General features: G+C 33.3%; 1 protein-coding gene, 1 long non-coding RNA gene and 1 pseudogene across 2 annotated transcripts in view; 2 read left to right on the top strand and 1 right to left on the bottom strand.

The window, feature by feature from the left end:
- Window positions 1-3,620: 3,620 nt before the first annotated feature.
- LOC145035836 (large ribosomal subunit protein eL21x/eL21w-like) lies at window positions 3,621-4,597 on the bottom strand. Its single transcript, XM_078984349.1, has 2 exons — window positions 4,304-4,597; window positions 3,621-4,026 (listed from the first exon to the last, which is right to left on the bottom strand). The coding sequence occupies exons 1-2, from the start codon at window positions 4,538-4,540 to the stop codon at window positions 3,769-3,771; spliced, it is 495 nt and encodes a 164-aa protein (XP_078840475.1). The 5' UTR covers window positions 4,541-4,597; the 3' UTR covers window positions 3,621-3,768.
- A 6,282-nt stretch (window positions 4,598-10,879) lies between these two features.
- On the top strand, window positions 10,880-11,610 carry LOC144998066 (dirigent protein 22 pseudogene; annotated as a pseudogene).
- A 1,372-nt stretch (window positions 11,611-12,982) lies between these two features.
- Window positions 12,983-17,038, top strand: part of LOC145035852 (uncharacterized) — a 285,983-nt gene continuing 281,927 nt past the window's right edge. Inside the window, exon 1 of the long non-coding RNA XR_013678385.1 lies at window positions 12,983-12,994. This is a non-coding gene — a long non-coding RNA (uncharacterized LOC145035852). The remainder of the gene's footprint in view (window positions 12,995-17,038) is intronic.

Below are 17,038 nucleotides of genomic sequence, written 5' to 3' on the forward strand. Positions count from 1 at the left end.
GGAATACCGTATACCACCTAAACACTTTTCTCTATGTTATCTTTTTGTTATAAGATAAATAAATCATGTGTCAAATGTATTTTTAATATATTTTTATTCTGAAAAACCTTTTTTTTTTAAAACCAATAGTTAAAAACCTGTGTTATTCGATTAAAATCAATAAAAGACACTTTTTTTTATAATCGTCTATGTATATTTAGCAATTAATTATATAAATTATAATGATCAAAATTGAATGAAACTTGATAAAAAAAACAATAAATAATAATAAAAATACGAGAAATGATGTTTTAAACGTTAAGTGCATTCATTTGGTACTTCCAGCAATCAAGTGATATTTTAAAGAAAGAGATGAGGAATTCACTATAAACCAAAGAGTGGTATGGATCGAAATAGATGGTGTTCGTCAAGTGATATGTTGAGTCTTCAATGTTAGCATATGTGTTATGAAAACCATGACCTATGGTAGTCCAGGAGCAGAGGGTAATGATGGAGACAAACATAAGCATGATGAGATTGTTGGAGATGCTCAAGTTTCGTTGTTTTCAGCTACATCATGCTTTACACGTAAAGGAAAGCATGGGAAAAAAATGTGGAAGAAAAACGCCAAATATATGTCCTTAATAAAGAGTTTCGTTCGATTTATAGAAGCGACATGCGTTTTGGGATAGGAAACGATAAGAATCAAACCAAATTTACAAAAAAAATATAGAGTATTGATGTGGAAACAAGGATAAATGAATTTAATAACCCTGAATGTATGTAATATGAAATGCGGGTGATGACGAATCTTGTTCGATTAAAGGAATTGATTTTTTGGATCTATAAAAAACACGAATGATTAGTATGGAACTATCGAAAATAAATGGTCTTATGGGTGAGCATTTTTATCTAGTTTGATAGAAATTGGTAGATCATGGACCAGACATGTTGAGGCTTATTGGGTATAAGTCTAGGTCCGGGTCCAGGTTTTTCTTCGGTTCTTGTACCCGTTGGATATGTTTTTCGGTTCTTGTACCCATCGAACCGATACGACTCTTTGAAACCCTACCAAAGTTAGGGGTGACAACTCTTGACCCAACCCGTAACCCGACACGAACCCGACACGAAAATAAGCGGGTTAGGGTTGAGATTTATGACCCGCCAACCCGTTTATTTAATGGGTTGGGTTGGGTTACCTGTTTGGGTTCGCGGGTCAACCCGCCAACCTGCCTAATATATTTAATTATCTATTTATTTTATTTTTTTGACAATCTAACATCATATTATACTATTAGTTTCTATTTATCATATCCTTAAATTTTAATTTGGTATTCGTTCTTAATTTCATATATCATCAGCCATATGTTTGGCCAATGTGGCATTGTGTTGTGGGCTACTGTTGGGCATGTGTCTCATGATCCCATCATCCGTCTTTGACCTTGACTCCTTGAGTGTTGACTATTGAGTCTTTGTGCAACCAGCCATTAGGTATTTACGTGCCTTAATAAAAAAAATCGTTCCTCACCTGCTCCAGTCTCCACATTCACGAACGATCGAACGAAGGATAAAGATTAAGGAGTTAAGGACCGATCTTCAATGGAAGCAACATCACGAACTCACGATTTAATCACTCATCCGGCCAATCGTCACCCGCTCCTCATTTGCTCATCGTTGTTCGTACTCACTCTTGTCAGCTTTGACGTTTTCAACCCACCTTCCTTTCTCTTTACGGTAAGTAACAATCTACACTCTGCAGTATGTTTGAACAATTGCACTTTTCATGAATGTTTTGATTTTTAGAGTTTTATTTGGATGTTTATGACTTTACGTTTAATGTTTATTTTGGATGTTTATGAATTTATGTTTAATGTTTATGACTTTTAGACTTCATTTTTATTTGGATTTTTCAATTTCATCTTAAAATGTGTTGCTTATTAAATGGATTATACGTGTTGGGTTCGACCCATTGACATGTGAACCCGCCAACCCATATATTTATATGGGTTGGGTTGGGTTGATGTTTCCAACCCATCAACCCATGACCCGACAACCCACCAACCCATATATTATATGGGTTGGGTTGAGTTTCTGAATTTCAACCCGCCAACCCGAACCCAACCCAATTGCCAGGCCTAACCAAAGTTAGTTTATTTATTACTTTAAAACAAATACCCGGTGGACCAAACCTACATGGTTTTGGTACCTGGACCGATTTTGCATAATTCAAAGAATCGACAGCTTGACCTACTCTAAAAAACCAATCCAATTCTGTACCCAAGCCGGTGCAGAGGTCCAAATGTTCATCATAGCTAGTAGTGAACGGGGAATATCACGTGGGATTAACTCCATTTGGGATCCTTTGGTTTTCTAAAGAGCAAGAGGTTGTTTGTTTTCTTTTAAAAACCTCTTATGATCACTTTTTGTTGCGTTATGCAAAACATGCGCATCAGTTGGGGTTTTGCAGCTGTTTGCTTTTTAAAAGACTTCTAACTAAAAAAATTTGTTGTATGTGCTTCCTGGTGTAGCATTGGACCAACCACTTCAAAAAAATAAAAAATAAATAAATAAACGGGACACAAAAAATACAAATCGCCGCTCCATGCTTCTTCTTTCACTCCATCGTTCTTCCTTCTCCAAATCTGGTCGTTGGCGATTAGTCTCAGCCTTGGTTGCAGCCCTTCGTCGGCGCCTTCCTTAGATCTTGTTCCTTGTCGCACCAATATAGTTCTCATGAATCACTAGCATCCACATATACCCTTCTTATAACATATCATGAAATCGATTTTTGATAAGCTGATTTTCTATTTGCTTAAATGATTTTTCTGGTTTGCTAAAATGTCATTGACATGTTGAATTCGATTTTCTAATTTGCTTCACCTTCATAGATCTTTCTGATTTTTGTTATGTTGAGTTCGGTTTTCTGATATGCTTCACCTTCAAACAATTATATCAATCTATTAGGTCCATTTCAGTTGGTTCAGATCTGGGTGCATGAAAGGTTTCCAACCATAGCACCAAAATCTCCCAATGAACTTTGTGCAAGTGAACCCATATTAGCTCGTTGGCATACTTTGAATTCAAATGTCTGTTTATCCCTTTTGCCCTCGTATTACCATGATTCGAAAGAGATTTATATCTAATTTTATGAACTTAGATGATGAATTGCAATCTTTTGTTTGTGTTTTACAACCTTGTGAGCTTAATGGGCTTAAATGTAAGACAAATTATCTACCTCATTGTGTAGCTATGCAATTTGGTTTTGATCAAGATATTCTTGCAGATCTCTCTAGTTACAAATTGAGCAAGATTATGAGGCTTTTCATTTCATCAAGGTTGTTTCAAGGTGGGATTTTGTTGAGCTACTCAAGTTCATTCAAGACACTACTCAAGTTCATTCAAGACACTAGCATGTCCATAATATATGATTATCATCAGTGACTCCCTTCCTTCTCCTCTCTTTAAACTCTTTAGACCATAATGGTCATATTTAAAAAAAAATTACTATAATTTCGATATTGAAAAACTATTTTTAAATTTAAGTTTATCGCAACAATCTGCAAACCTTAAAATGTTTACATTCCTATGAGAAAATATGAACAACCTATGCAAATTAGGAGCACACAAAAAGGCCAACTGGATAACCAAAAAAGCTTTCACGTGTTGAATACTCAGCAGAACCCTAGAACGAATTCTTAATATCCTCATAAAAATAAACAGAAAACAGATCAAGAGATCCAATTCCCATAAACAAAAGTTAACACAAGAACCTGAAACAAGATTTCTGACTTAATATCCACCCTTGAGATCATTGACAACATCATATGGAATGGGAGTCACTGTCTCTAGAGTAGTGCCTTCAACCATGAACCCTGGTTTTGGTCCCAAAGGTTGTCTTTTTGTACTGATCACTACACCTTTAGCTTTGGCTTCAGCCTTTAGTACATCGTTCTTCTTAACCCTTTGCTTGAACTCTTCTGTGCATCTTGATGGCATCACATGCTCCACACGAACATGAATCCTTTTCTTGATGATCCTGTTACCAACCTGCAACACATGGGCATGTTAATTACAATGTTTAACTTCAAAGAATCGGTTAAAACGATGAATAAACGTCTAAGAAAGTTGAGAAACAGTTAATTTAGGGTTCTATCTTAATGAACTACTTCGAATACGATTACCATTTGCATCAATTGAGTTGAATTGTTGAAATGTAAGGAATGTTAAAGGATGAATTCGTCAAACGGAGTATCATTGAGCATTAATGTGAATACAGATCATGGAATTAGTAAATCGGAGAGATTGGTGGCGGAATTAGACTGACCTGTTTGTTCATTTCAACACCGATGGCGCGTTTGGTGACGTTCCATACTTGACCAGTGCGACCATGGTAGAACTTATGTGGCATACCTTTGTGAACGGCGCCATTAACCTTGATGTCAACGTAATCTCCGACGTGATACGTTCTAAGGTAAGTGGTTAGATGGATAGTACCCTTCTTCCTGAATCCTCTTGCGAACAAATCCCTTGTTCTTGACCTCAATCCATGGCCGGCCGGCATCTTGCTCCTTTGTAGTTCGAGAAAACACAGGTGAAGAGAAGTATAAAACCCTAATTTGCAGCGTGTGACGTTTTATACCGATTCGGGCTATATGGTACTCGGCCCAATGGGCTTTTAGAATAAGATTTGCAATAAGTTTGCGCATAACACAAATTTTGATCTATGTATTTTTCGTACTATTATTATATATCGGATTTTTTTATAATAAGGTTGCATAATATGAATAGGAATAGGAATAGGACAAGGAGATATGTGGTTGGTATGGAATGAGAAAGATGATTGTGAGGTATGACAATGAATGATGATACCTAAATCAATTTGTGTTCTTTTGTTTTAGATTCATATTGTTCTGGTGTATTCCTCGTAAGTTTCATAAATAGATCTAAATATCCTTGTGAAATTAGTTGGAAATAAAAACAATGTCAAAGGCACCATGGGATTGTAGTCCTAATTCATTTTATAGTCAATCCGTGCATTAAATCATTTACACCATTCTTATAGATCCCTATAGATATTATATGAACGCATCAACGTCCCATTCTGAATGTCAATTGGGAATATGGAACATAGATTATATCAATGCATCCACATCTCATCCTGAATACGTCAATTGGGAATATGGAACGCGAGTAATAAATTAAGGACTTCTTCTTGTTACAAAATTATAACTTTATGAAGATAGAAACTATAAATTTTAAATGATAAAACCTAATAAATGGTCCATGTGTTTTTTTGGAATCTAGGATAAAGTTTTGAAGTTTAAAAAATCTCATAGATTGTCCTACGTTTTCAAAACTTTTAACAAATAGTCATCCACCCACATAAAAAAAAGGCTTATATACATTTTTAATTTATTTTTGATTTTCTTTATTTAAATCTATGTTAATAAACAAACAAATAAATAAAACCCTGCCTTAGGCACCTCTCTCTCTCTCTCTCTCTCTCTATATATATATATATATATATATATATATATATATATATATATATATATATATATATATATATACATATATATCAAGGTTGTAAAAATCGTTTAACGGTAGCTCGACGGTCGACTGGTGTTAAGGGATTAATCGAGGATTAATCGGACACCATAGATTATTAATAAAATATTAAAATTAATTAAATATTAATATATCTTAAGAAAAACAAGTACTTCAAAATTAGAAAATAAGAAAATTTGTAATTTGGAAATTTGGAAATACGAAAATATGAGCATTTTTGTATAATATTTGAAATTTTGAAAATTTTGAAGTAAAAAAAGAAAGTTGGTTTTATGAAAATTTTTAAATTTTTTTTTTTGACCTTTTTTGACTTTTTTCGACTTTTGTTGACTTTTGTTGACCGATTAATCCCGCCAAACCTGATTAATCCTAAATTTCCAATTAATGACCTAATCTTCGACGGTTGGAGAACGCCAAGCGATTAATCCCGATTTTTGCAAACCATGATATATATATATATATATATATATATATATATATATATATATATATATATATATATATATATATACTAGGTTATAACCCGTGTTATACACGGTTGACATATTAAAATAATTTATATAATAAGAAAAACAAAACAGGTAATAATAAATTTACGAACACTTCTTTGTATATAATAATAGATTTATGTTGGTAACTTATAATTTATTAAATTCAAATAATTCTAGCAAATCATCTCTGTCAATCCAATATACATTTTCAATAAAAAACATTAAACATATAAATTTTAATAATTAATCTAATATACATTTTCAATAAAAAACATTAAACATACAAATTTAAAAAATTGTAAGTGGGATATACAATTGAAACTGTTTTAACTTTATTAACCAAAAATATTAAACATAAGATGCCCATGAAACATACCGGTGGATCGTATATACAAAAATTCATGGGAACTTTAACATGTAATAGTGGAACATCTCTACTCTTTTGATGCCACCAATAAAGCTTCTACACATAAGCATTAAGGACCCTAAAACATGACAAACTGTGAAGTACATTAACTAAAAAATAAGGTATACATTACAACCATATACATAAACTGGCAATGCATATATACAACAACTTTCAATCCTATAAATTGGCAGATTAAACCACTTTCTTTAGCCACCACACATTTAAAACGCAAAAACTAATGTTAAAATCATTATGCCAAAATGGACCTGCATTGAATGCAATATATATGCAAAAAGAACAAATACATGATTTTTTTATATATTAGGTTTATATTAGGTTTAAATATCATACCAAGTACATATACTCATAATGGATACAATGAGTTATTCTTGTTGACGATGGAGCTGGTGCTTGCCTTCCTAATGTTTAAACTTTAAACATTGTACTTCTTCATCAAGTTCTTTCTTTTGCAATTGACACTTTTTTACGTAACTGGTACCAAATTTTAGTCTAGAATTCAAAGACAGAGACAAAATCAGGTGCAACATCTTCATGAGGGGTTCAACTTGACTCTAGAGATAGACAGACTAATTGTTGGTAAAACACTTACAAATAGTCAAAATATTCATTAAATTATGATAATAAATGGACATATATTTCACACAGAGCAAATTATAACACAAAGAAGTTCATTGTAGCAACCTAAACTTACCTCTTTGCAATTGTTGGATTATTGAATGAGCAAGAATCGCATTTCCATTAGCATCAATAATGAAATACAAATGAGGGACCTAAACAACAAATAATAGTGTCAAGATAACATACAATAATTGAAAATTCAACTCTAACACACAAGAAAATAGAATGCTATAAAAAAGATTGTTCATATATATATATATATATATATATATATATATATATATATATATATATATATATATATATATATATATATATATATATATATATATATATATATATATATATATATATATATATATATATATATGAACAATCTTGTTCCTGCATTTCATCGAGCACTTAGTGTGCATAATCAAACTTGTCATATTTTAACAACATATCATTGGGTATTTTTCCTTATTCCTAATATCATTCAGTTTTTTCAATCTAAACATTAAACCCAAAGCTTCAAATTTTGAATTAAAACTCGGAAGAATAAATAGTTTATATCAAGAAGACTAACTACAAACCTTGAAATAACCAGATCACCAATCTTAGATTACATATACTGTCACTCCAATCGTCCTTCTTAGAAGCTACAACAACACCATTCACGTGTATTAGACAAATCAACAACAAATCAAGGAAAACCTATAATGGAAACCATTCAGAGCACGATGATACATGGGGTTCCTTGCATCGCATCCATTAATAGAGAGGAAAAAGAATATTAGGGTTGAAAAAAAATGGAAATAACGAAGAAAGATAAGGGATTGGCAATATTTAAGGATCGACGACATCAACAGGAAGGAAGGTCTAAAAGATGAATTGATATGGAATCCTGTATTTAAAAATTAATCGATGATGTTTAGGAATAGAGATGATGAAAACGGAAATTGCACAAAAATCGGCAGCTGAATTATAGGGATACAGATTTGATTAAAGATTTTATGATGAATGATGAGTTGGGCGGGAGAAAACAGAGAGAATAGTTGTAAAGATGTACACGTGGCAGAAGGTAGGTCTAAAAGATGGACATGTGGCGTATAAGAGAGGTTTTTATTAAGTAAGGATATATATATATATATATATATATATATATATATATATATATATATATATATATATATATATATATATATATATATATATATATATATATCAGGAAAGCATCAATCAGCCCCCTGTTCACCTCCTTTCATCTATATCTCCCGCAAACCCAAAAATCCTTCATCCATTCGTTGGAAACCAACCACCCTAACCCAAAACGAAACTAGAAACGTAATTTTGATACATAGTGATGCTTTCGGTTGGGTTTGTTAGGCATTTAATCTAACACTCTCATTTGGGTATTCTGATGATGTCATGATCGAGAAGAAGACTAGACAATCTCCTCCATTTTATTTCATCAGGAACCACTTACAATTTCTAAGGTCAATCAAATTCATCATGTTTGGATATGCCTTCAATTTAATCATGAACGAGTACTTATTTGATTCATGGGTGAACACATCTTCAAAGATGAAGAATGGTGCTAGGAGGTAGGAGGTGAAACAGATAAAGAATTTGTTGGTTGAACTCGGACACTTATAATTCCACCTCCTCCCATCTCAGTTTCCAATCACTACCAATAAATTCTAGCATCTCTCATAAGAGGCCTTCTAGCATGCAACCTGATCATATCCTTATGTTATCTTCTAGCATGCAACCCTGATCATATCCCTATGTTATCTACTAGCATGCAAAACAAATAACATAACATGTATGAGTATTATGAGCATCACTTATTTGAGCTTTGTTGATTGCATGCATCACACCCATTTAATATATATATATATATATATATATATATATATATATATATATATATATATATATATATATATATATATATATATATATATATGGAATATATGGAAAATATTAAATTGAAATAAAAAATTGAATGAATTCATCTAACCAATGTTATATAAATTACAACATCCAAAATGATTTTGATACCTTTGATTTTTTCTTTCTTTGCATTTTTTTCTCCTCCAGTAATTCATACTAGAATCTACTACAAATCCATGGCTTTTCATGTTTCATAACCGTTCAAACTCATCAATAATAATTGTTTTTGTTTCCTATATAAAAACAATTTCAAATTTTGTTTTCCTTTTATGTATATATTAATTGTTTCTGTTTTCTATATAATATGACCTCCAACCAACTACATTGTTATTTCCGAAAAACTCCATATAAAAGTAAAATGAATTTATACTACAGTGTCAAACTAAATTTACATGAGAGTATATATTTTATAAAGCCTTCAACAATATCAAAAATATCTTTTTTGCTTTTCAACATACAAATTTATTTTTTGTTTTCTGTTTTCATTTGTTGAATGATATCACCTATTTCATTGTTTTGTATAATATCATCTGTTTCATTTTCTGTTTTCTTTTTCCATTTTCTTATTAATCAATTTTAATAATAAAGTATTGTCTATACATTTTCTGCTTATGTCTTCATGTGTATTTGTATTTTAACAAAATTTCATCTATATATATGCATTTTTTGTTTTCGAAAAACTAAGTAATATGAATTTATCCTATATTTTCAGACTAAATGGACCATTACAAATTGACAATATATATTTTCTAAACCCTTGAATAGTATCAACAAATTCTTTTTTTTTTGGCTTTTCGGTATACAAATTTATTTTTTCATTTTCTATTTTCATTTCAAACTAAATGGATCATAACAATATATCTTTTCATTGTATTATATCGTTATTTTTTTTCTTTTATTCACAAATTAAATATGTTTAATACATGTTGAAAATTAATCATGTTTTTATTTTAATCAACGATTATAATTTTATAAAACTAAATAAAATATCTCTTAATTAATAATTTATTTAAATTAATTAATTAATAATTATGAGTTTCTATTATGAAAATATAACTAATTTTGTAATTATTATTCTCACGGGTTATAACTAATTTTCTTTTTCTTTTTTTTTTTAAACGGTAAACGAATTAAATGGAAACCTACTCGTAATATTTCAACGATCAATCCATCTTCGAGGTCATTTACAAACAAACCAACCCATAAAGATTTTCAAGGAAAAAAGTTCCCCATGTGCATGTGGCACCACAACACGGATAAGAATGCATAGTTAAGAAATGTCAAAAGCTTACACTCGTTGACCATGGAGAAGGTCAATGGTTTTGATGACTTGAAGGCTTCACGACCATGCAAATTTATTGACCTTATCCAAATATGAACCATGCATGCAATTAGTTAACATCAAATTGTCGCAACTGTATATTATTATTATTATAAATTTAGATACATAGATGCAAGTAATTGATTTATTATATTTATCGAATAGAATTTATAAATTGTAATACAGTGTAGATATGGTTTGTCTTTAAATTCTATATGAATCAAATTAATGAGATCTCAGTTTTATCCAAACATTTAGTAACCTGTAAAAAGTAAAAACCAAACTGATGTGTTTGTATAAGTTTTTAGAGATCTAAGACGAGTCAAAACTTACAGCCTACGCGTGTATATGTCAATTCATAAAAGAGCTCGATACATGCATTTCTTTTCATAATTAATATAAACATTTATCTAATAATATTTGTTACACTTGTAAATATATAAAAGAAGTTCATGCTTGAAAATATGTAAAAGTAAAATACTAGAAAATATTCCATGGACTTTACTCGTTCCTGTTCAAGTATAAATACCCAAGCACAATGCAAAAGAAAAACATCTTCATCCACGATTTTCCATTTCTCAATCTAACACAACGCCATGGCCAACAATCTTTTCGTAACAAATTCCACCGCCGCCACTACCTTCATAGTCGTCCTTTTCTCCCTCCTCCTCGCCGGAAAATCCCAAACTTTCTCAACCAGCTTGCCAAGAACAGCGCTGCGGCTTGGGAAGCAAAAACTAACACACCTCCATTTCTTCTTCCACGATGTTGTTGGTGGTCCAAATGCAACCGCCATTAGGGTGGCTGCAGCCTCTATCACCAACACTTCCACCACCGGATTCGGGGCTGTGATCATGATGGACAACCTCTTGACGGTGGGGCCAGAACCAAACTCTACCAGGGTGGGAAGAGCACAAGGGATGTATGCGTCTGCGGATTTAAATGACATGAGCTTTATGATGGTTCAGAATTATGTGTTTGATGAAGAAAGGTATAATGGAAGCACTTTGAGTATATTGGGTCGGAACCCTATTATGTCGCCGGTGAGAGAGCTTCCGGTGGTCGGTGGAAGTGGTGTTTTCCGATTTGCTCGTGGGTATACCGAAGCTCGGACTTATTTTCTGAATGCTACCAATGGAGATGCCGTTGTCGAGTACAATGTTTATGTCATTCATTATTGATTTCATCTTTTCATTCTCGCTTATTTATGTTTTTTTTTCTTGGTTTTAATTAGTTCATGAAAATTCATTTGATTTTTAATTTGCTTATTTATGAGTACACATTTGTTTATTTGTTTATGCTACAATTACTTAATTACCTGTATTTAAATTTGAGAACTTTCGTTGGCAACGATATATAGAATATAATTTGGGCTAATACAAGAAATCACAAATGCATTAATTATAATTCTTTTTATTGTAATATTGTCTTTATATTTATCTGTAATGATATTATACTCACTTAAATTTTATTTACACATTTTTAAAATTAAAAACTAACAATTATGATAACGAGTAACCAAGTGTCTTTTAAACTAATCATCGTATTTCACCGACTGATCAGCATAATTAGGCTATCCACATTGGCATTTTCAATGGTCTTACAAAACAATTTAAATTCATATTTATTTGAGATGTGTTTAAGTCAAGATTAATGGCCCCATTTTTAATCTTAAACATTATTATTAAGACAACGAAGAATTTTCTCTATGATTCTTGTATCTTGCCATTAATTCTCATTTGAATGACGAGTAGAATTATGCGATTGTAATTGTATTCTATTGTATCATACTCTTTCATACACATATTTTCGAATTCACATCTCAGAGTTTGAAGTCTAACTATCTTTACCTTTTCTTTCCTGACCATTGTACGTCTTTAATTTGTAACATCTCCCATGCTTGTTTTGAATTAGATGAAGTGGAAATCCTTTCAAAGATCATCTCGTCCGCTGCTGAAGAAAAATACTTTTCTGTCTTTTTCTTGTTTCCCTTTAGATATTTAGATAGCTTAATTGTTGTGGGGTTAAGTAGAGATGATGTATCCGATAGTTTAGCTTATCCATTCTCAATGATCTTCCAGAGGTCTTGTGATTCGTAGAGAACTTTCATCTAAATATTCTATTGATGATAATTTCAACCAGTAAGTTTTAGGTGCTGGGGTTGCAATGTGTTATTAGAACTTGAAGCCATTGATTCTATATCAATATGTTGGGAAGAAGGAAATGCTTAAATGCTTAATTCAAGAACATCTAAACAAGTAGTGATATAATTAATCTTTTATATAATACCAGACTATGACAACTACTAATACAAAGATAATAGATACAACATGTATATTCTAAATGTGAACCGGTGCAATCCTTCATAAATGTTGCAGTCATTCTGAAAATTGATTAGATAACTGACTGACTGGTAACAGCCATGCCAACTTTTAATCATAATAATGGCTTAAATAATAATTAGAAATGTTAAATCTTAAAATTATAACAATTTGAGTTTTAGGGTTAAAATTGTCAAATTCAAGAAAGTATGTTTGACCGTAGGGTTGACTCGCCTAAATGATTTTGGATCATAAAATTCATAAATTGTAACACTTATTTTTCAGATGTTTCTATTATCGGGATAGCAGACTGTAAATGGATCAAATAAAAGTCTTAGGCTTCAAGGGAATAGAGTTTAGACCCTGTCAGATGTTGATAATATTGGATTAAGTGATTAAAGCCATCGAATTGCACTTCGAAGAAAAATGGTAAAATGGGAAAAGTTGTATATTGGGTTTCTTGCATGGATTATAGTTTTAGATCGAAATGTACTAAGCCAAAAGTAATTATATAGGGTTGTGGGGCTCGTCAATACATTTCCCTACATATAAAAATCGTCCAAAATGGAGTTGAAACGAAAAAGTTATGTCTGTTTAAAGTTGGAGTGGAATTTGGGGAAAACCATTATCATAAGATGATAGGAATGTTGTCACGACTTAAGAGCCCTTACGACGTGACAAACAGGCTGTCATAAGGAGAAAACTATGCAACCCAAACCCACGAAAAATTTAGGATTTTCAAGGTATTTGAAGGTAAGAGTTCATGCTTAAGGGTATTTTCTTAGCCTCCATTATATCTAGAACCCCTTGGGAGAAACCCTAGCCTCCCTTTCACCACTTTGAGCATCATTTCTCCTCTTTCATCCATTTTTGGGGTTCTTGGTGGATTTTGGAAAGAAGCTCTTTCAAGATGGAGTTTTGGAGCCTTGCTTAAGAAGATCTTAGCTTCCAACTATCTTATGGACCTTGGGTATGATTCAAGTTTCCACCTTTATGCTTATAAGTTGCTAGATCTAGATTCTAAGCTTATTTTTTGGTCCATTAAATGAAGATTATGTTGTGGGATGTGATAAAGCTTGCAACTTTATCATTCTACTTTGTTACAAGAGTAGTTTGGTCTATGGATATGATCTTTCATGATCTATTGGGCGCCATGCTTGAAATTAGGATCTTATTTTTTTTATCTTGACCTAGCTTGTGTTTAAGACATGCATTGGACATGCATGTTTAAAAAACAATGATTTTTATGGTGTTTTAGCATGAATAAAGCCTTCTGGAAAGTTGGAGTTGATAACTTATTGGATTAAGGACTCAAATTATTGAAATACTGATTCAAACTATAGTCACGACGTAACACTAAGGGTGTCACGACATCACCTTGAAAGAACCCGTATCTGTTGTGCCTTTTATACTCATGACATGACAAAGGAATGTTCTCTTCATGAGGTTTGTCCATGGGTTGTCCGTGACTGAGTTGGATGAATTAGAGAGAGTCGGGTTGGAATCGGATCGAGTGTGCCCTCACGACATGACCAAGGGCTGGTCACGAAGTGAGGCTCGATGGTTGACATTGTTGGTTGTTGACTATTGACTTTTGGCATGGGTTGAATTTGGGTCAAACTAAGGTTTTTGGAGTGTAGACTGATAGGGGCACTCTTTATTGCTGTTAGGTGTCATGTAGGGTCCGTCCTTGCTGGGCGAGAGTTATGGTGTTTGGCTGCTCTTGCGAGGTGAGTCCTCTCATTATACTTGCTTGTATGGTAGTATGTGCATGTTGATGAGTTGGGTCTTATCTATTGATTACTGTTATATGTGAACTAAGTTGCTTGTGTGGTAGTATGTGCATGTGGTTAACGGACACATTGATTAGGTGATTTGTAACATTAAGAGTATCAAGCACATTTGCATGGTTATTCACACCTTGTTTGTGATCCTCGGCACCCCAGTCACAAACTTGAATGGCATAATCAAGATTTAAACATGCCATTGAAAAGTTCAATGAATCTCAAAGAATCTAGGAATTCCAATCCAATTAAAACTTAATAATCAATTTTGTTTTCATGGTGGAAATTGGTAAATCGTCATTTACCCACCTTCACATAGTTTGCAATTGGATTACGGCATCCCTCTTCTAAATTGTAAAGTATTATGTTGGGTCCTAGCCTTAATATATCATTTGGGTGTTATATTAAGGATTCTCATCTAATCTAAACTTTGTTCCTTTTCTTCTCAGATGTCTATCCCAAATAATGCTTCAGGATCCAACCCTTTTAGCTCATTCTCCCTCATGAATTTGGTTGGGAGAACTATCTTCGATGGGTCAAACTTTAGCTATGAGGACAAAGAATATTTCCTGGATAAATAGTTGAATGAGATTGATGAACAAACTGCTACTCCCGAACAAATCAAGGAATACATGATTCATGAGAGGGACGTGATAAAGGTGTCGTGCATTATGATTGCTACCATGACTGCTGAGCTTCAAAAGTCCTATGAGGACTTTTGGCCCTTCGAAATGCACCAAGATTTGATGGAAAGGTACCATTAAAGTGATCTTAAGGAATGTGAAATTGTTTCATAGTTGACGCCACCTAGGACACCATAGCTTAATGGTGTGGCTGAGAGGCGCAATCGAACCTTGTTGGATATGGTTCGTTCCATGATGAGTCGAGCTTCATTACCTATCTCATTCTGGAGGTATACCTTAGAGACTGCCGCCCATATCCTTAATCTAGTCCATACTAAGAAGGTTGCCAAAACACCTCACGAGATGTGGATAGGGAAGGTTCCTTCGTTGGATCACAACAAAGTTTGGGGTTACGAGGATTTCCTGAGATGCAAGACTCACGAAAAGCTTGAAATTCGTAGTAAGCGATGTATTTTCATCGGCTACCCACAAAAATCCTTTGGATATCTCTTCTATAGACCGAATGACAATGTTGTCTTCGTTACGAGGAGAGGATTTTTCCGAGAGAGAAAACCCATATGCCAAGAGGACAGTGAGAGGCAAATTGAGCTTCAAGAGTTAAGTGATGAAGGAACCTCAAACAATGGTGATCAACCCGAGGAGGAAACTCCTGTTGAACCGATAGACTAGTCTATACCTCTGAGATGTTCCAGTAAAGTTAGTGTTCCACCTGTGTTATATAGTTTTCATATAATAACTGAAGGTGATACATTTATCAGTGATGGTACATTGATAAATCTGGATAAACCTAACAACTACAAGGAAGCCATGGCAGGCCCCGAGTCTGCTAAATGGAAAGAGGCGATGGACAACGAGATTCATTCCATGTATGACAATAAAGTTTGGAACTTGGTTAACAATGAATCGGGTCGAAAGAAAGTTGGGTGCAAATGGATCTTCAATAAGAAGACCGACATGGTTGGGAAACTACACACATATAAGGCGCGACTAGTTGTGAAGGGCTTTACTCAAACTTAGGGAGTTGACTATGATGAGACCTTCTCACCAGTAGCAAAGATTAAATCTATAAGGGTTATGCTATCCATACCTGCATTTCATGACTATGAAATATGGAAAATGGATGTCAAAACTACTTTCCTTAATGGAAAGTTGGCTGAAGATGTTTACATGAGTCAGCCAGAGGGTTTGTCAATGAAAAGTACCCTAATAGAGTGTTTAAGCTTTAGAAATCCATCTATGGATTGAAACAAGGCTGAAGATGTTTACATGAGTCAGCCAGAGGGTTTTGTCAATGAAAAGTACCATAATAGAGTGTTTAAGCTTTAGAAATCCATCTATGGATTGAAACAAGCATCTCGAAGATGGAATCTTTATTTTGATGAGAAAGTCAAAGAGTTTGGATTTTGGAGAAGTGAGGATGAGTCTTGTTTATATGTCAAAGCCAGTGGGAGTATAGTAAGTTTTCTGGTATTATATGTAGATGACATACTGCTCATAGGAAATGACATTCCAACCTTGTAGGAAATTAAGTCCTTGCTTGGGAAGTGTTTCAATATGAAGAACCTTAGAGAAGTTGCCTATATCCTAGGGATAAGGATATTGAGAAACAGGAGTAAAAGACTAATAGGACTTAGTCAAAGTACCTACTTGGACAAGGTGTTGAAGCGGTTCAGCGTGGAGAACTCCAAGAAAGGTAACTTACCTATCCAAAGCAATACCAAACTGAGTAAGACTCAAAGTCCGAGTACATAGGCTGAGACAGCAGAGATGAGTCAAGTACCATATGCTTCCGCAGTTGGCTCGATCATGTATGATATGACTTGTACTCGCCCTGATGTGGCCTATGCTTTGAGCATGGTCAGCAGATATCAAGGGAATCCTGGTAAAGCTCACTGGATTGCAGTAAAGAACATTCTTAAGTACCTGCGGAGGACTAAGGATTGGGTT

Source organism: Lactuca saligna, chromosome 1 (genome assembly GCF_052625555.1).
Source record: "Lactuca saligna cultivar CGN05327 chromosome 1, ASM5262555v1, whole genome shotgun sequence".
NCBI classification, from domain to species: domain Eukaryota; kingdom Viridiplantae; phylum Streptophyta; class Magnoliopsida; order Asterales; family Asteraceae; genus Lactuca; species Lactuca saligna.

Excerpts from the sequence above, each read along its gene's own strand:
- LOC145035836 (XM_078984349.1), bottom strand. The coding sequence starts at position 4,540 with ATGCCGGCCGGCCATGGATTGAGGTCAAGAACAAGGGATTTGTTCGCA. Across the intron at positions 4,027-4,303 it reads GTGTTGAAATGAACAAACAG|GTTGGTAACAGGATCATCAA; the intron begins GTCAGTCTAATT and ends CATGTGTTGCAG.